At 39.3% G+C, this 20242-nt stretch overlaps 1 protein-coding gene across 9 annotated transcripts in view; it reads right to left on the bottom strand.

Moving 5' to 3' along the window:
• Positions 1 to 20242, bottom strand: part of ctbp1 (C-terminal binding protein 1) — a 251119-nt gene that overhangs the window by 32074 nt on the left and 198803 nt on the right. For 3 of the 9 annotated variants that reach the window (XM_035424958.1, XM_035424961.1, XM_035424962.1), the window contains exon 1: positions 18393 to 18648. The exons of 2 other annotated variants lie outside the window; for them this stretch is intronic. In XM_035424958.1, coding sequence (XP_035280849.1) covers positions 18393 to 18432 — 40 coding nt within the window. In that variant the 5' untranslated portion in view covers positions 18433 to 18648. Of the gene's footprint in view, positions 1 to 18392; positions 18652 to 20242 lie in introns of those variants that run through there. 4 more of the 9 variants (XM_035424964.1, XM_035424963.1, XM_035424965.1 and 1 more) reach the window with 3 other exon arrangements.

Here is a 20242-nt window from a genome sequence, read left to right on the forward strand (position 1 = left end):
GTGTGGTATTTTTGAAACAACTGCCTTGCAAAATGTTACCCCTGGTGTTTCTGGTTTTGCTAGCTAAACTGTTCGAGAATAAAGCTGAGCTGGGTGTTAAATTAGCAATCAGAACAAGAAGAATAAAACAAAAACAAAGGAGATTACATCAAAAAGGGCATAAAGGCTGAAGGAACATATGAGGAAGCGTAATAAAATAATAATGCTAATCCAGCTGCCGTATTCTTTTATTTTGTTTTCTCCTGCGTGACGTCTTCAGAAATCAGACCCGGCTCTGCTCCACATACCCGTTTTATTCCGATCATTATAATATATTGATGAACTCGATGGCAATGTAAATAACGGTAACAGTAACGTTAAGGCCAGTTCAGATCAATGATTCGCAGCGAGGCGAAACGGTTTTAGAATGTTGCAGAGAAAATTGCAGCGGTGTGAACTGGCTAGTAGCAGAGCTGTTGCCTGCCCTGAGGTTTTAAAAGACCGAACCTGTCAAATCGCCAAGTGCAGTTTTAGAACGTTTACAATCAGACGTCTTGGAATTTTGCAAGTTGCATCCAGTCTCGTTGCGAATCATTGATCTGAACTGGCCTTTAGTTAGCTACACTGCAACGTTGCAACAAGGTAGCATTGCATTCGAGAGACGGTTTGCGAAGTCGATACCGGTCGGTAGCGTTAGCTAGCGTTTTTTCTAATTGTTAGCTGACATTAGATTGTGTTAATTACATTAGCTAGCTAGCTAATGCAACGTTACCTGATATGAGAGATGGATACTGTGCGCAACGTTGTCTAAACAAATCTTCGAGATTATTACTTTAAATAAACATCCGCAATGTATTCTCTATTGATGTTCATGGCCAGCTAATTCTTATTAATATTAATAATATATCGTGAAATAATGCAATACCCAGACCATGCAAGGAAAGTAGCAGTTTTTAATATGTACTTCTTGCTGTGCTGTTAGAATGCTACTGTGAACATAAATCTAGACTGGCATAACTGGTGGAGTGGAAGTGTGGTGAAGTCATCACTGGAAGTTATGTAATGAAGTCCTAAACTGACTTACCTCATGGTCATCTATGGACAAAATGAGATTTGAGGTGCATCACTGTCACATGGGATTGTATGTGTAATGTGTACAGCTAACTAATGTGTTCTAAGGTCACATGCTGTTCACTAATAAAGCTGTCATATAGTGTAGTGTTACATTCCCCAGAAATGTAGATTCAGCACACATGTGCTGGTCTGAAATGGAACAAGGATGTGCTTATAATAGAGGATCCTTTCAGGCGATGTTTTACAGATCAACATGTTTTCTGAGCATTTTCTCTGCATTAAGCCACAAGCCACTTTGTACAACCTGGCCTGACCCTGTCACGGGAAGTTTCAAGAGTAGGGTGACTGGAAGTGGTATAGCAGGGAGTTCCTCCTCCCAGAGTCTGACACCAGGAAGACAGATCACTTCTCTAAGATGTTTTCAGATTACTTGACTCTCATCCAAATAAAGGGGCCTGTTCAAAGGAAAGATTAAAAATTAAATATCTACACATTTAAGGAAAGGAAGAGGAGTTACAGGAGAGGTTTTCCTAAACACTGCCATAAATATTTATTCACATTAATATATTGTAGTTTGCATGGAGCAAACATTCTTCTTTTACATAAATCCAACATTGCTTAGGGAGCAATGCTGACAACTGAAGCTGAGATACAAGAATTATTGTCTGTTATTATTTTACACATCCCTATTACGAGATGGGATGGGCACACTGGCCCTCAGTGAATTAATGACAAACGATTCATGGGACATGGAAGATAACTGGTTGTGGGGAACACAGGTCTGAATATAGCAGGATCAGCAGAGTAGTGCGGTAGTTATTGAACAGGGCTTGCAACCAGAAGCTCAAGGTTTCATTCCTGGACATAGACACAGTTGTACATCTTAGTGCCTGCCTTTTGGAATTAACATGGTATTTTAGTGAGGAAAACAAAAGGAAATAGCTTTAGAGACGCCCCCAGCTTTAGAGACATCACCATCCCATGCCTTTCAAAGGAAGGGATTATGTTTATGTAATTAGCCAGAGGGCTCTCTCTCATCTGCATTAGTAGGTAAATGATTTTTTTTCTCCTGGGTGGTTTAATATGCATTAAAAAGGTGGTGGTTGTGGTTGTGTGGTGGGGGGATGGGTTTCTCTGCTGGTAGGAAGAGGATAAGTGGGTGCAGAGATATGATCCTCTTTTATAACACATCAGTGTGATGTCCTTTTAATAAAAAAGGACAGGATTCAATTACACAGTGGTAATAATATGGATCTTTTATCACTTTCATAATGTGTCTGTGAGGTATACGTATGTGTTTGCATATGTGAGCATCAGAGTTCATGTTAGCTGGAAATTGTCACTTTTTGGCCAGTAAAATTTCCAAATTGTGTTTAAGAAATATATATATATATGATTAATCTTGTGTATATATATTTGTATATTTCATCTTTGAGATAATTATTGTTTTCAAAGTTGCCTTTAAATAAAAAATTATACTGTCACATAATTTTAAACACCCCTGCATAAATTGCACACATTAATAATAGAAACGACATCAGAACGACCTGCTAGACCCTCACCAGTCTGGCTTCCGATCCGGGCACTCAACCAAGACTGCCCTCCTGGCTGTGACGGAGGCACTCGCCACTGCAAGAGCCTCACGCCTCTCCTCTGTCCTGATCCTCCTTGACCTGTCTGCAGCATTCGACACGGTCAACCACAAAATACTCCTCTCCACCTTGGCTGAGATGGGCATTGCTGGGACCACCCTGTCTTGGTTCACTTCCTGTCTTGCCGATAGGTCCTACCAGGTCACCTGGATGGGGTCTGCCTCTACTTCTCATCCCCTTGTTACGGGAGTACCGCAGGGATCTGTACTGGGTCCTCTAATGTTCTCCATATACATAAAATCTCTTGGTTTAGATATTAATTCACACAGCTTCTCCTATCATTGTTATGCAGATGAAACACAACTCTTGTTCTCTTTCCCCCCCTCTGCCTCACAGGTTGATGATAAAATATCTTCCTGCCTGGCTGATATCTCTACCTGGATGGCCAGCCACCACCTGAAGCTCAACCTCAACAAAACTGAGCTGCTGTTCTTCCCATAAAAGACCTCCCTACTACATGAGCTCTCAATTAGAGCCCGACCGATGCCAGATTTTTGGATCCGATACCGATCCCGATTTTGGAGAGTCCTAGCCCACCGATTACCGTTGTTTTGACCGATATTTTGTCAAAAAGTGCAACATTTTCAAATCAGTTTGAAAAAGTTATATTTTATTAAAGTTTCTATATTTAAGAACATTTAACTTATAAGCAAAAAATAAAAAATAAACACACAAGGAACTTTTTAGACAAAAAAATGTAGAAGATGATATTAAATTAAATATATATATATATATATATATTAACACCATCTTTAAGTGTGAAAATCAAAATAACTCCACACCTTGCTTTTACTCCTTTCTTTTCCAGCCATCTATAAAAAATTAATTTAAAAAAATCAGTTTTCCAGTTTCAAACATGTATTTTTATAAATATTATTATTGTTGTTGTTTATTTGTTATTATTATTTCTTAGTATCTATTCTCAGTAAATTAATTATATTTTCTTATTTTATTCCTACTACATGATCTCAAAGAGTAAGACTTTATCTAGCAAGCTTCCCTGTCCATAAGAATTCGGTGGTGAAAATAACTACAATGCGCTCTGGCGCGTGACTAGATGACACACTCGCTCGCAATAACACATTAGCTATTGACACAACCTCATTATTTCTTATTATATATTCTCAGTAAGTTAAATGAATTATATTTTCTTATTTTATTTCTACTACATGATCTCAAAGAGTAAGACATTATCTAGCGGAGCTAATGAGTGAATCAAGTGTAACGTTAGATGAAATTAAATTGACTGGATGAAATACGTGAAAAAAACTACAATGCGCTTTCGTACAGGTTACCCGCGCTAACTGTTGGTTGATTCACTTTTCCAACAGCAATCCTTCTCTCATGTTATCACGACAAAGCTAGATAACATGGCTTAAAATGATCCACGTTAGAAGTGTTTTATCAGCGTTTTTACTGTCTGGTTAGCTTGCTATGATGATGCGTGACTAGATGACACACTCGCTTGCAATAACGCGTTGCTATCGACACAGCATCATATAGTAGCTAATATCATCTCAGATAAAAAAACAAATGTGATGCATTCAGTCACCATTTTATTTTGGCTGGTTATTTATTTGAGAATACAGCAATTTCCTCTGGAAATGTAGATCCTACGCTGCTTATGTGCTCACTGCCACTTCATAAATGCTTGCTAGCCAGCTAGCTTGCTAAAGTGAACCAAATATGTTAGCTAGCTCGCTTGCTTGATAATGAGGATTGATAAACATAGTGGTCGTATAAACGCATTTAATTAAAAACTTTCACTAAATATACATACCTTTATTGTGGCAATCGAATCTGTGCAGACAAGTCTTGCAGAAGTAGCGCGTCAGCTGCACACTTGTATTAGAGCTCCCTCTACTGGATAATTCTAGTAAATAGCAATTACAACGTTCAAACAGACAAATACAGATAAAGTTTTTTTTGTTTATTATACTTATTTAAAAATCGGGACACATTGGCTGCATAACTGCCGATCCCGATGTCGTCAAAAAAGTCAAATAATGGCCGATATATCGGCCATACCGATATATCGGTCGGGCTCTACTCTCAATCACGGTTGATGGCACCACAGTGACTGCCTCTCACTCTGCAAAGAGCCTGGGGGTGGTCCTGGACGACCAGCTGGACCTCCTGCAGATTCCTTCTGTACAACATCAGAAGGATTCAACCATACCTGACTACGCACTCTACCCAGCTGCTTGTCCAGGCTACGGTGACCTGCCGCCTTGATTACTGCAACTCTCTCCTTGCAAGCCTGCCAGCTTGTGCCATACAGCCACTACAGATGATGCCACTGCCCAACTCATTTACAACCTTCCCAAATTCTCCCACGTCACTCCTCTGCTGCGGTCACTCCACTGGCTACCGGTCGCTGCCAGTATCAGGTTCAAAGTCCAGACCCTCACCTACACTGCAGCCAACAGGATGGCCCCTATCTACTTGCAGGACATGATTCGATTCTACACACCTGCTCGACCACTCCGCTCTGCAGCAGCAGGGTGCCTTGTACCCCCTCCCACCCGAGTAAAGGGATCACAGAGCTTCTCCACCCTAGCTCCCCAGTGGTGGAACGAACTCCCTGTCCCTCTTCGAACCTCTCCCTCACTACCCATCTTCCACCATGGTCTGAAGATACATCTCTTCAGACTATACCTGGACTAACTACCACCAATCCGTATATCATTACACTTTAAATCCCCCCTTTCATGACACTCGTTACATGTACCCCCATTCCAGCACTTTTTGGTAATTTGTATTTGTCCTAATATTGTAGCTTGTTCTTCTGCCTAGTTGGCTTGGCAGAGGTTAGGTCAGAATAGTGTTCACTGTGTGAACGAAACTGTGTTCTTGGCTAGAAATAGCTGTACAAAATAAGTATTGTATCTTACTGAACCTGTGTGTTGTAGTTGTCCATGACCCTGAAATGCACTTTTGTACATCGCTTTGGATAAAAGCGTCTGCCAAATAAATGTTATGTAATGTAATGTACAAATGGAGGGAGAATAGAAATCCTTTCGTACAAATTCACTAGTGTTGTGTATGTGTATGTACAGTTGAGGCCAAAAGTTTACATACACCTAGGCTAAAGACATTCAAACTCAGTTTTTCACAACTCCACACATTTCATGTTACCATACATTTACCATGTTAAGTCAATTAGGGTATCTACTTTATTTCCATAAGAGGTCATTTCAAAATAATAGCCAAGAGACAGATTTATTTCAGCTTTTATGAACTACAGTGGTCTCTCGTTAATCGCGGGAGTTACGTTCTAAAAATAACCCGCAATAGGCGAAATCTGCGAAGTAGTCAGCTTTATTTTTTACAATTATTATAGATGTTTTAAGGCTGTAAAACCTTTAGCATGTCCAGAAGTCCAACTTTTTGTGCGATGGTTAGCATCTTCCTCTGCCTTTTGGGTGCTACCGCAGGTGCCTTTGACGGTGCAAAACGTTTCGTCGACATTGTTGGGTTTGTTGGGGAGAAAACTTACAAACATACAGTACAGCACTTCAGAGACACACTGCTAGCGATCGAAGATTTATGTAAATTTGACAAGCTGAACGCATTCTGTACTGTACAGGAGACACGGCACGGAGGAGATTGATTGACAATGGTCTACAGCCAATCAGGACCCAGAACACAATGCGCTAATCAGGACACAGAACACAATGCGCTGTAAAAAAAAGCATGCAAAATTGCACTAAAAAAATCCGCGAAACTGCGAGGCCGCGAAAGGTGAACCGCGTTATAGCGAGGGACCACTGTATATCAAATTTTCAGTGGGTCAAAAGTTTACATACACTTTGTTAGTATTTGGTAGCATTGCCATATAATTGCTTAACTTGAATAAAACACTTGGGGTAGCCTTCCACAAGCTTCTCACAATACTTTGCCGGAATTTTTGCCCATTCCTCCTGACAGAACTGGAGTAACTCATCAGTTTTGTGGGCCGTTTTGCTCGGACATGCTTTTTCAGTTCAATCCACAAATTTTCTATTAGATTCAGGTCAGGGCTTTGTGCTGGCCACTCCAATACTTTCACTTTAATAAGTCATTGTGGCAAACAAGCCTGCCACAGGCCACCGAAGTGGCTTTCCTAGGGGCCCTCCAGCACAGAGACACAGGGAGATGATGTTCCAGCAGTCCAAATTTATTTTCAAGGGTGGCAAGATGTTACAGCCAAGGAGCAGATGTAAAACTGTCATGACAGAGGCTCCCCTTGTGTGGGTGGGGATGGCAGATTTAACCTGTGCGCACTGATTGCCTCACTACGCACAGGTGCAGCCACCCCTGTTCCTGGGTCCAATCAGCCTGGCCAATTATCCAATTCCTAACCAATTAGATAACTAGCCAGGTCTAATTAGCTTGACCCAGGACAGGTGTGGCTGCTTAAACCAGCCATCCCCACACCACAGTCATGTTGTTACAACTTTGGAGGTATGCTTAGGATCATTGTCCTGCTGGAAGACCCAGTTGCGACGAAGTTTTAACTTTCTAGCTGATGTCTTGAGGTGTTGCTTCAGTATTTCTAGATAATCCTCCTTCCTCATGCCATCTATTTTCTGAAGTGGCTATAACAAAGCTCTGACCTGAATCCCATAGAACATTTTTGGACTGAACTGAAAAAGCATGTCCGAACAAAACCTGACAGAGTTACACAAGTTCTGTCAGGAGGAATAGGCAAAAATTTTGGCAAAGTATTGCGAGAAGCTTGTGGAAAGCTACCCCAAATGTTTGATTCAAGTTGAGCAATTAAAAAGCAATGCCACCAAATACTAAGAAAGTGTATGTAAACTTTTGACCCACTGGAATTCTCCTATAGTGAATTAAAGCTGAAATAAATCTGTCTCTAATCGACTGTTTTAAAATTACCTCTGATGTGAACAAAGAAGATGCCCTAATTTACTTACCAAAATAAATATATGGTAACATGAAATGTGTGGAGTTGTGAAAAACTGAGTTTGAATATCTTTAGCCTAGGTATATGTAAACGTTTAGCCTCAACTGTATTATGCATGGGTGTGTATGAATCCATGTTTGCATTTGTATACGTTCATATCTGCATGCACGTATATAGGTCGCCACATAGGTTTGTCTGTATGTCTGTGTTCAAGTGCCGTGTGTGTGCATTTATTTTTGTGAGTGTGTGTATGTGTGCGTGTTTTGTGTTGGTATGATTAATGGCCACATGTGATTAATGGTTGCCTCTATGAGTGGCAGCTTGTTAGTTTGACTGCCAGTCCCACCTCCACACTTTCCCTGATAGGTGCAGATCTGAATGATCATAAAACTGCCCCTGATAATGTCCTCAGTGTCACTGACATGATTTATCCTGGGTTTCAGAATCCTGGGCACACACTCCCTGCTCCAGTCAGTTCTACACAACACAGAAACTCTGGCAGCCAGCGGAAATCTTATTACAGCCTCTACAACCTTTTTATTGGGATGGCAGGTATGCCATCCGGCCAAGGTACGCCTTGGCGAGGCATGCCCATACCTATACAGCACTGAGAGTTTGGCACTTTTCAGGGTTCCCCACAGAAATAACCGCAACAGCCACAGACTCTCAGTCTTTAAACACATTAACTTTGGTACATTCTGTCCCCATTTCAACAGACAGATTTAATTAACAACTTCACACAATAAAGCCCCAAACTAAGGGGATTTAGCATTTTCTCCTTCGTCTTCTTTTTCCTGCCTCCTAGCCCACAAAGAATATGTCTCCCCATTGGTCATTTTACGTACACCAGCCACTCCTTCACCAACACCAGCCAATCAAAATGACACATACACATGCAAAATGGACATATCTTTATACTCAAGAAAATTGACAGGCTCTACAGCTCGTCAGTTTGTGGCTCAGTGGTAATGCCACAGTCTACAAATCATTGAGTCACAGGTTCAAACCCTGCCTGAAGCAAATTTCTTATACATGCTTATTTGCTAATAATTGTATTTCATTTCTCAACTATTGCTTTTGCACCACACCTAACCGCCATTCACCGACTGCATTATGACATACCATTTACACATTCGGTTAACCTCCTACAATATTGCCAGGCTATATGGATACAACCGGAGCTCAGCTGTGCTTACTGACCTGTCTTCTTCTTTAATTAAAACCAGGAACATATTTGACCAAAAAAATCATGATTTTAGACTTGACGGTGGCGCACTGCCAATGTAATTGACTGCAAAGCGTAAGGTCGGATGATGGAATCCCGCCTCATCCTTAGGCAATTCTTTTCATATCTTGAACTAAAATTTTCTTACACTTATAATGCTAACTATTAATTGTCTATTGCTTTTCTTTTGCACTTAAGAATCTTCAATGCAGATGTTTACCAAAAGTCACTCACACCCAGCCATATGCATTTCATTACAGTAAATGTATTGATTTTCTTAAAAAGTTACACCAGCTGACCACCGTGGCGTTTCTACTATTTCTTCACTTGGCTAAGCAAACACCACGTTTCTACATTCATGTTACCTCGCCCTATTCTCTATCTACCCACATACAAACAATTACTATGTATGAACTGTCTGCAACACCCCATTAACCCCTTAGCGCACAAGCCAAATCTGGCCAATCCTTGCCCATTTAGGGGGGTACCCTATTTAAAGCTTTATAACTCCAGATGTGAAACCACAGAGACTTGAAAAATGGCTTAAATGAAGCAAGACATTTGTACAATTTACAATATTAATGCAGATTAGTTTATATTCATAATTTTGGAAGAAATAAAGTGCCACAAATGCAAAAATCAAAAATAAATTAGCACTTTTTAAGTTTGCAATGAAATACTGAGAGATTGCATGTATACAGGAGGTTAAACTATACATGTGCTAGATCAAAAACTTCTTGACCACAAGTTCATAAAATCTAAGGGTGGATATGTAGAACTACTATAGATGTATGAAGCAAAAACTAAGCAGTGTACCCAGCGTCTCCAAATCTATCCAAAATGTCTAAATTATGCATTGCTGTAAATCACAACATATTCACGTATTTCACTACAAATCAACTGTTTTGACTCAAGAAAATCACTGTTGCATAATTTTCAAATGGGAATTACAAGCTTTCAGTCAGTACAGTGGTCTAAAATATCTAGGGGTCCAGAAACATATCCAAAATCTCTCCAAAATTAAATAAAATGCTTTTTGTCCATTATAAAGCATATAAATGAGCCCCTTATGAAGTTTTAAGATGGAACATTGCTACCAGGTTAAAAAATAATGCAAAAATATTGTCACACAATGCGGTACAATACCTAAATGTGTAATTAACTCTTGTATGTATTTCTATACTCTGTACTCTCGTATGTTTTCTTGTATGGGGATGGGACAACATGAAAACAATTTTCAACCATCCACCACGTTTTGGCAATGTTCCAACTCTCACGTCATCACTGTTGCATGCTTCACAAAAACTATTACACTACCATCTAACGCTTACATTACAATGTGAAATATTCACATTATATAACACCACTAACCTATTTAAAGATACTCAATTTCAAAAATAACGTGTATAACAGAAATATTTTGAGCAGTAATACTTACATAGCAATGATGAAATCTCCTCTATGTTCAGTTGATGGAGACAGAGACAGTATCAATGATACTGTTCTATTCGCTTCTGTTTTGCTCCAGAAAATGATGTCAGCTAGGTCTATCAGCAAACATATGGCTTAGCTATGCTCTGAAGTCCTCAATAATAATAGTATTTTCCAAGAAATTACGAAATATCGTTGACCACGTTTCGTTAGGTGCAGCGTATTTTTCTGCTAACAGAGTGAATGCGTAAGTGAATGCGATGCTAAGAATGTTTTCTGTTACGCTGACCTATAAAACGCTATTCCAAAAGCAGAATTAGACATTTTATACATCGTTAGAAAGCTTATACTCTCACCTACTGAATAAATGAATTGTCAATCAAGCCAGACTACACTAAAAGGGCGACAACGTCTTCTAACGACAATGTTCTTGTTAGCTAAGGGACGATATGGAGACAAGTTGTGAGTAGCCTACCGGAGACAATGCAGTGTCATTAAATGTTTATTAATATATGTAATTTAAGCCCCATTCAGATCAGATTTAGTGGGTAATCCATGGGTTAATGGAATGCCCATTGTTCTCTTGAAATCCAGCATTTAGGTTGGTATTTATGGGTTGAATTCGGTCTGAATTGAGTCAACCCACTAAATCGCACCCTGGAATTACCCACCTCTGGACCTACAACAATACCCGGGTATTTAGTGGGTTGCATTCTGTGTGAATGGAGCAGAGACTGTAAAAAATATGGACAAAGCTACTGTGATGTCACCCATTGACTCTCCATGGGTCTCTAAAACACGTTTTGAAGCTCAATGGCGGGCGCGGCCATGTTGTCGATTTGGACCCAAAACCATAGAGTTAAGCGGCTCTGTGATATTTACAATGTGATTGACAGTCCGGTGCGGAAAAGCCCATCAACCTGAACGAACGATTGCAGAACGAACTTGAGGCTAGCTGACTGTCTGCCGTTATGTTTTAAAATATATTATCAGATGTTTACGGAGTTTAATTTCCATCCGTGACTGTACTGTGTCATGTAATCACGTTATATGTATGACATTAAAAATACAATTATGTTCAGTTATCTTTAATTTATGTTTCTCAGCAAAACGAATATGCTTAGCTAGCATATCAGCTAGGTAGGCTATCCGTGGTTAGCTCACGCATTAGCAATATGAACTACAGGGGAAGAACATTGACTACACTGATGGTCAATCAATCAGAGATGTGTAGGCTACTGGTGATTTGACTAGGCTAATTTTCGTATAACTGTCTGGTAGACCTGCTGTTAACCGAGCAAGTTATCGTCGTAGGTTTTCGCCACAGTCAGTTAATGAGCCAGTAACTGCTACTAGCTACTCCATCGCCGTTTGTGGTGTTCACTTTCTGGGTGACGCTAGCTGACCAATCGTTCGCAAATCACTTTCTACCGAATAAAAATTAACACTGTCAGCGGTGATTAACAAATCTACCAAGTATTTTAATAAATTATCTGCAGGCGTGTGAATATGACAACGCACTTTGTACAGCAAGTTTTCCACCTGGTGCATGAAGACAAAAATAATGTAACCTACATTGAATTTCTAATTATTATTAGGCTATTATTTTTTTCTTGTAAATCATCAAAACCAATGGAGAAAAGCCAATATAAGCAAGGAGCCCCCAGGACCGATTCTGAGAACCACTGTCTTAAATGCCTAGCTTGTCGGTCTCTTAAATGCTAAAAACATGTTCCTTTCTAAATGCCAAGATGGTTAATTTCGTTAAATTCTGTGTGTGTGATTTCATCGTGTGTTGTATGTTATTCAGCAAATGAACCTTGAGACTCTTAATTCGCTTCGTGAAACTGAAAAAATATTTATCCCAAAATCAGGATTATAGTAGCTTTGTCACATGCGTCAAGCATGGCCCAGGTAGACATTTACGGAATGTACACGACTGACAAGCCGTCAAACACGTCTGACAGATTGAATGTTTGCCGGTTAAGGTTAGCTAGCTAATCAAATGGCTTGGTAGCCGAAGTTGCGAACTGTTTTAGCATAGGCTACTGGACTACCAAATATAGCAAGCTGATTACGCTTTCTGCCAACTAATTATTTGGTTAAGTAGGCTAAAGGAAATAGTAAAAATGACTCGGCTACCGAAAAACTTAAGAAGAGGATTATTTTATGGTCGTCTAGTGCAGCTGTAAATAGCACACGCCATAATGAAATCACTACAAAATGGGATGCCTGCATTTTCTGACTTAACACAGGTGGACCATGGCCAGAGCCGCAATGTCAAGGCCAAGAGGCCACGCCCACCCCAGTGACCATAGACTGTAGCCCCTACTGTAGCTTAGTCCTCGCAGTAATCCGGAAGTGACGCAAGCTGTACCTCATTGGTCCAGAACAAATATTGGCACTGTGCCCAAATGACGCAATAAATCATGAAATCGACCCATGGACAGTCATAAGACGAATAAAATGCACCTATTATGACTATTTGTTCTTGTGAGAAAAAATTATTGACTTTGTATTTTGATCGCATTTGTACCGTAGACTTACATGGAAACCGGATATGAAAACACCTATACTGGAGCCAACCGTAGTGGCGCTAGTGAGCAACCAGGAACTACAACACCAGGAAATGAGCTTCAAAAACGAAGTCTGGTTTTGGCCGCTTGGAATGGAGTTAAAAGCGACCCACTAAATCTGACGTCATGTCAACATGCGACGCTGTTACAGACCGCAGATTATTATTTTTTTTAACGTTGTTAGACCTGTTTCTAGCTAGCTGTAGTTAATGGTTAGCTAGCTGGCTGCAGTAACTGCCTAGCAATCGCTGGTTATTGTTAGCGACGTAACGTTAGCTAGCGTCAGCCAGCTCAGATAAGGTTACTTATAACTAGTCAAGTCTATTGCAAACGATTGCAGGCTAGCTAAAAACGTTAGCGGTTGCTAACTTGCTAACTAGCTAATAACGTTAGCTAACCTTACTTTGGATATCAAAACATAAACAGCTGTCATGACGTTACAGCCGTTGCCCTAGCAATGACGATAGAATCGTAAACAATCCAGCTCCAGTGTGTGAATGGTACCTACCCACTAAATACCCACCTGAATGCTGGGTTTCAAGAGAACAATGGGCTATCCATTAACCCAGGGATTATCCGCTAAATTTGATCCGAATGGGGCTTTAATTATATATATTAATAAACATTTAATGACACTGCATTGTCTCCGGTAGGCAGCTCACAACTTGCGTCTCCATATCGTCCCTAATTAGCGAACATTGTCGTTAGAAGGCATAGGAAGTGTATGGGCTTAGTATTTAAAGTGACCAATCATACCAGTGAATACATTAGCATAAGGCTCCGCTCCCACACTGACAAAAATCAATTCTACTCCGAGCGAGGATAAATACTTTGCGAGCGAGTAGAACCAGATCGCGCGCGGCTCATTGTTTTACTCTCGGTGTTGAAATTTGCGTGCGTGAAAGTGGTTTTGTGCCATATTGATGATTATTTTGTAAATGAAGGCTCATTGCATGTCCTTCAGATGAGTGAGTAGCCTACATACATTGGGGACATTTCTGTTCATTTTCTAAAGGTGCAGACTTCTTTTATACTTACGCCACCGCACCCTTTGTCACAGCCACAAATATATAGCAAAGCGAAAGTGCAAAACAGTACACGTTCATCAGACTACAGATTCATACAAGGATAGCCATAATCCACAACCGTTTCTTAAAGGGTTACTTCGCATGTTTACACCCAGGTCCGCTCCGCTGTTCATCACGAATCATGTCCTCAGCTTCCCCCCCCCCCCCCCCCCCCCCCCCCCCCAAAAAAAAATCTTGCTCTGCCTCTCAATCAAACCAGTCTACATCCGGCACTGCCTACGCTGTATGCGTGTTCGCATGTATGTATGTGTACGCATACTTCTCATGTCTACATTTATATGCATTACTGTTCTCACTTTCTTATAACATACTTTGCAAAAAGAAATTATATCTCATAAAAAAACACGTTTTCAATGTACAAAAATGCCAAGTTACTCACACATACAAAGCACTGTCTATAACTCATTCATTCAAACTGGCTAAATCTAGGCCTGCCATTAAAAGTATTAATATCAAAATGACGCCAAGTTACTGTACTACAAACAATATAGGCTATCTTTCCTCACCGAAATTAAAGGAGCTGTATTCCAAAGCAATGCTACCCAATTTTTTCTTTTAAAAAGAAGACAAAAAAATGGAAGCAAAATAATTATTCTGCTTTGATCTATTTTCAAAACAAACATATCTGAACTAATAAATAACTGTCAACATTGAAGGTCAAGTAAACTGGATTCAAATTGTCGTTATATTCCCCAGAAGTGAATATTGATTGTCTTCTTAAAATTTAAATCTTTCAATTTTTTACCCCAGTTATAACCATTAAATTGTAATAAACACTGTTAGATTATTGTTACTTGTTCAGCAGATAAGGACAGGGTGCATTCATTAACATTCATATCCGTAAACAAGTCATATGTAAACCATTCCTTGTCACTAGCTAGATTAGAGTTGGTTAGAGCAGTAATCTACCAGACAAAATGAAAGAAAGCAACATAAACCATTGTATAGTTAAACCTGAACATCATTCAGTGAGTAAAAAACCAACAAGGTAAGCAAAGCCAACTGTTCCACATGACAAAATTAGCTAATATTGCAAAATTAAGAATAATCTAATAAAAAGGAATTACAAACTATGACCAGCACAATGCCTGCTATGACACAACAATCCTCCTTAATAATGAAACCTGTCCCTGAGTGGCCTGGGTACTGTGAACAATGAACAGATGCTGCAAGTGGTTGAAGCGTGCTGATTTTGCTTGAACTGTGTAATCCAATGGGTTGAATTAATATTTAAGGGCCTGGAGGCAGGGAAATTAAGAAGTATAAGATGAAGATGATGATGAATAAGAGTAAGAGGATAAGGAACAAACGTGAAATTTTTTGTGAAGCTGTGTGAAGTTGTATCTGAATTTTGTGTGTTTAAGTCAGATGCAGAAGTCAATGTTTGAGGAATGAGAGTCTCTGTTCATTACAGATATTTCTGCGGGAAACACTGAAAAGTGCCAATCTACTACACCAATTATATAAAATACATTTGAAATAAAATCAATGAAATCAAAACATTTCCAAATACAATATAATTTCCAATTGCATATTATAAAATACATTGTATTTGAAAATTATTGAATCATTTAAACATGCATTTGACCATGATCTGATAAACATACACCCACACACACACACGTACACAAGCGTCCGCACACACGTACACACACACACATACACACACGCACACACAATGTTTTGCGCGGGGTAGAACCCTGTGATTAAATTGTGTGGAAAATCATCTTGGTAGTGTTATATCACACTGTTGTATTTCACTGTAGTATGTTTTAGTATTTTAGGTTTCACTATTGTGTCACACTGTCATGTTGTTATACTGTTAAAGTTATCTTAGCTATGCTGATGTTCAAATACTTTCCTGTTGTATGAGGCCGTTTTCATAAAGCCTCCTGAACATAATTGACCAGCCAGGATCACAAGATGAGACAAAACTCAGTAACCTGTCACGGCACTCATTCATAGCACAGAGTAGAACTGTTACACATCATGCAGTACAGAACAGAGCTGCTGAAGTTAACACAAGGTAAAATCTGTTCAGAGTAGGAGAGAAAGGGGAGAGAAGATAGCGAGGAAGCAGGACAGAGAGAAAAAAAGATATCTGAACTTGATTTTGAGAAAGCCAATCACAGACCAGAGACCAAATTATAGAGGAAACTCAATCACCAAACAAAAGAATAGAGAACATTTTATTTTATTCAATAGGAAATAATTCTAACATATTTTAGTATTGGTTCATATATATTAAAGTTTTCATCCCATTTTATTAGTCAAGAGATGGACTGTTGAATTAAATGTAAGAAATGTCTGCTTTGAAGCAACATTTCAACATTTTGTGCATTGAAATTCTTTGGCAAGCATAATTTTTTAAGTTCATTTAAAGTACGCTGAGCAGAGGGATCCAATCACACAGCAGAATCACCAAGATGAGATTAAACTTCCCAAATGAGCCACATACCCTATTCACAAGTTACACTAGTGTTTTGAACGAAAGTACACCTGACCACCATCCTCATATACAGTTTCCTTTTATTAAAAGAAGGACTTGCCAATATTCTCCTGAGCACCCCATGAAGATAAGCACAGATGCAAAAGGAGAAAATGCACTCATATCCTATAACTTCAAACTCACACTGCCATTGATCAGCCTGGAAATTGCCTCTGGCTTGAGGGCAATCATATCCTTTCCTATAAGCTTTACAGTTGCAGCGATATACTGTGGGTCATTCCATCTAAATGTTGAGGTATTTTCCTAGCTGTCAGAGTCTTGCAAAAAATGGCACTGCATGTAAAGAAGTTACACATGCAAGTGGACTCATTACACTATATTACCACAATTCTGACTTCCAACACAAAAGAAACAAAAGCTTAATGATGCATCACCACAATATGTAAATCAGAACAGAAACAGAGCTCCTTATCTTTAGAGCCAGTTCACCGGCAAGCCTAACAGCGGCGTCCAGAAAAACGGTAGGCCAAATTCATCTTGTGCATGCCAGCATCAAAAAGGATAGGAAAGATAGGAGCATCCATCCACCCAAAGTGGGTGTGACAGAGTGAGGTTTCATGTACCCAAAAAATCCATTCCCCTCTCCCCCATGACATGCATAACACGAGTGCCATGGTTTCTGTCATATGAAAACAAAAATGTTATCTTCAAGGTCAATTTCAAGGTCAATTTCTCAAGTACCCATAGAGAAAGGTAAAAACTATGTTGATGTTATAAAATTGGTTACAAACTGTTTCAATCAGGTATCACAAATTAATTTCAAAACAGCACAACAACCTTTTCATGACCTAAAAAGACCAACAAACTGATGGCTATTCAGATTTGTGTTATGCCACGGCCCACGTCCATTAACGGCATGTAAATATTCATTCTAAAATATATAGTCAACTGATGATTGCATATATACAAGACTGATACAACATTAGGCACTTAACCAGAGTAAACAATATCAGGAATATGCATTAATTTTATGTTTTAAATATTGGCCAACTACCAGGATAAAAAAGTGTGCAGGCCTTGAGTAGTACACTATTAAGTCATTTTTCATATATATATATATATATATATATATATATATAATGTAAACTGTAAACTATTGATGTATTGATATAAAACTGTATTGATAAAGGTGAATATTAATGCATTTTGATTCAAAAAAAAAAAAAAACATGCGGTAATACGCCAAGGTGTAAAAAAAAACATGACAACTGGAACATGGCCAACGTGAATATTAAAAAAAAATTATAATGAAAGTTACCTCTCAAAACGAACGTGAGAACACGAATGCCAGGTCTAGTATTTTATTATTTTTTAAACATAATCTCGTCACGTAAACCTTTCGTCACGGCCGACTATTCTAGAACCTGCATTTTCCTCCTGTCGTACAAGAAAAATGAAACAAGTTGAGACCGGTGCACTCTAGCTGCTGGGTTAGCATTCCCACAGCGCAATTCACTGTACGGCCGATCGAAAACCACGTCTGCGTGCCCGGGCTCAGCTCCGGAAAAGCGCGTTTCATGCCACCGCGCATTCTCGGTTTTTTCCATTTCTATCGCGGGTATCCTTTCCTCAAATTCAGGCTCATTGAGCTGGACAGTAATAAGAGAGGCAAGTTCGCCAAAGCAGCCCAGTCGCTGGTATGAATGCCCTTGCGAGCCCTTCGCAGATCTGTTGGTGGGGAAAAGAGTGCATTTCCCTGTGTCCTTCAGGACAAGGAATAGCGCTCTCACAGCTAAGGTCCTTTCCACTCGACGCGTCGAAAACGTCCAGGATAATGGCAGCACAAGAAACGAAGTGAAAGCAGTCGATTACCAAAGTGGAAGAATGGAGAGATGAACAGAAGGGAGGAGGGGGAGGGGAACATAACACGATCGATACAACTATGACTGTACATGATAAGAGAAAATAACTAATGTGAGGTCCATGCATAATAATCTGAATATTTTTACCTAAAGGCAAGCCTTTGTTCAGCAAATGAGAGCTTCCCATCTAGGTGTCTTTTCCTCCTCTGAGTAATCCACTTCAACAAGACATTCACAAAAAAGTACACGGCATATGGCGGCTACTTCTGTTTTTCTCCCTCTTTTTTCTTGCCCTGAAGTAGTACACACAACCATATAACCCCCCCTCTCTCTCTCTCTCTCTCTCTCTCTCTCCTCACTCCCTCTTGTAGACCCTCCCCCCATGCACACACAGAATACAAGTGTCACTGCATGTGTGTGTGAAAGAGAGTCCGGGGAGGGGAAAGGAGGCAAAGAACTGGGTGGAGCCTCAGCCACAAAAAATTGATCTTTTGTTTTCTGAAAAGAGACTGCGTAAAAGAGCGGGGGGGGGGGGGGGGGGGGGGGTGTGTTATTCAGCAGAATGTACTTATGAACATTTGAAGCAATTAGAGTAGAGAAGATCTGAGCCTGTGGAGGCAAGATCATTTCACACCGTAGCTGTCTCTTTGATTCTGCCGAAATCTTCTGTCAACTTTGGTTTGTCATTTTTATGAGTGGGCCCTTTCCAGTATATATATAGGTTCACTCTGTTGTAAAGTACTCAGTTAATTAGATTAGTCTCATTAAGCTTTGTCTTAGTACAGTGCAGAGAGAAACTACACTGAATAGGACATCTTTGTTTCAGTGAAAGTCATCAGAAGTTATAAATATAAGACATGTGTACAAATTCAGTTAATACATGCATATTTATTGAATAACAAACCAAAGTATAAACATTTTTTTTTCAATTTCTACTTACAATAACCCAAAAAGATGAGTTTTACTCAAAAATAATCTTGGACATGACTTTCCTCAAAATAACCTCCTTTGGCTTTAATTGCAATAAAAGAAATTATTGGAAGTCTATCCAATTATTTAGCAAAGTGGGAGGTGGAGGTAGTTAAATGAACTTAAATCTTTAAAAAAAATTTTTAAACAGGTAGCCTAATATCATTGCCCTGTAGTATAAGTAAAATTGGCACCTAAGTTGCAAGAAATATGGCAAAGAAGGAGTTAGGCTTTGTAAATGTACTTGCACTACAGGTTAAAGGTATTATGCAACCTGTGGTTTAAAAAAACTTAAGATAGATAAGATTTTCCCTCCATCTCGCTCTCATTTCTCCACCTCCCACTTTGAAAACTGATCAGACAGATAAATTTGTTTTATTGTAATTAAAGCCAAAGGAGGCTATTTTGAGGAAAGTCATGTCTAAGATAATTTTTTAAAATAAAATAAAAATCTTTTTGTATTATTGTTGGTAGAAATTGAAAAAAATGTTTTTGTATTTTGGTTAGTTATTCAATAAATGCGAAATTAACTGAATTCTTCTCTACCTAATTATTGTTTTTTTTAAATCACAGGTGGCCTAATACTTTTGCCCTGTACTGTACATCCAGGTACTTTTCACAAATTCAAACTAAACATACTGTGCAGTAGGAACACACAACAAACTCATATTACTTATGCTAAGTTCAGATAGTATGCAGTTTCTAACGCCGCTGTCAGCAATTTTGCATCCTCAGAATGAACATACTATACTATGCAGTGGAAACACTACATACTCATTTTAAGTCACAGGTAGTACGCTAAGTACCGATAATATGCGGTTTTGAACGCAGCCAACAAGAGCCAATTCTTAACGTCCGCAAGGCATGCTGGGATAGCTGACGATGCGAGGCAAGCTGGCGGAGTGACTGGAAAAAATCTGACGTGCAAACTCACTCCAGTTTAACAAACACTGTTTTAAAAATAGAAAGCATGTCCACAAGCTGCTGATTGTGGGAGATGAGAGCGATGCCAGGTGATCTCATCGGAG

This window comes from Anguilla anguilla, chromosome 7, assembly GCF_013347855.1.
Source record: "Anguilla anguilla isolate fAngAng1 chromosome 7, fAngAng1.pri, whole genome shotgun sequence".
NCBI lineage: Eukaryota > Metazoa > Chordata > Actinopteri > Anguilliformes > Anguillidae > Anguilla > Anguilla anguilla.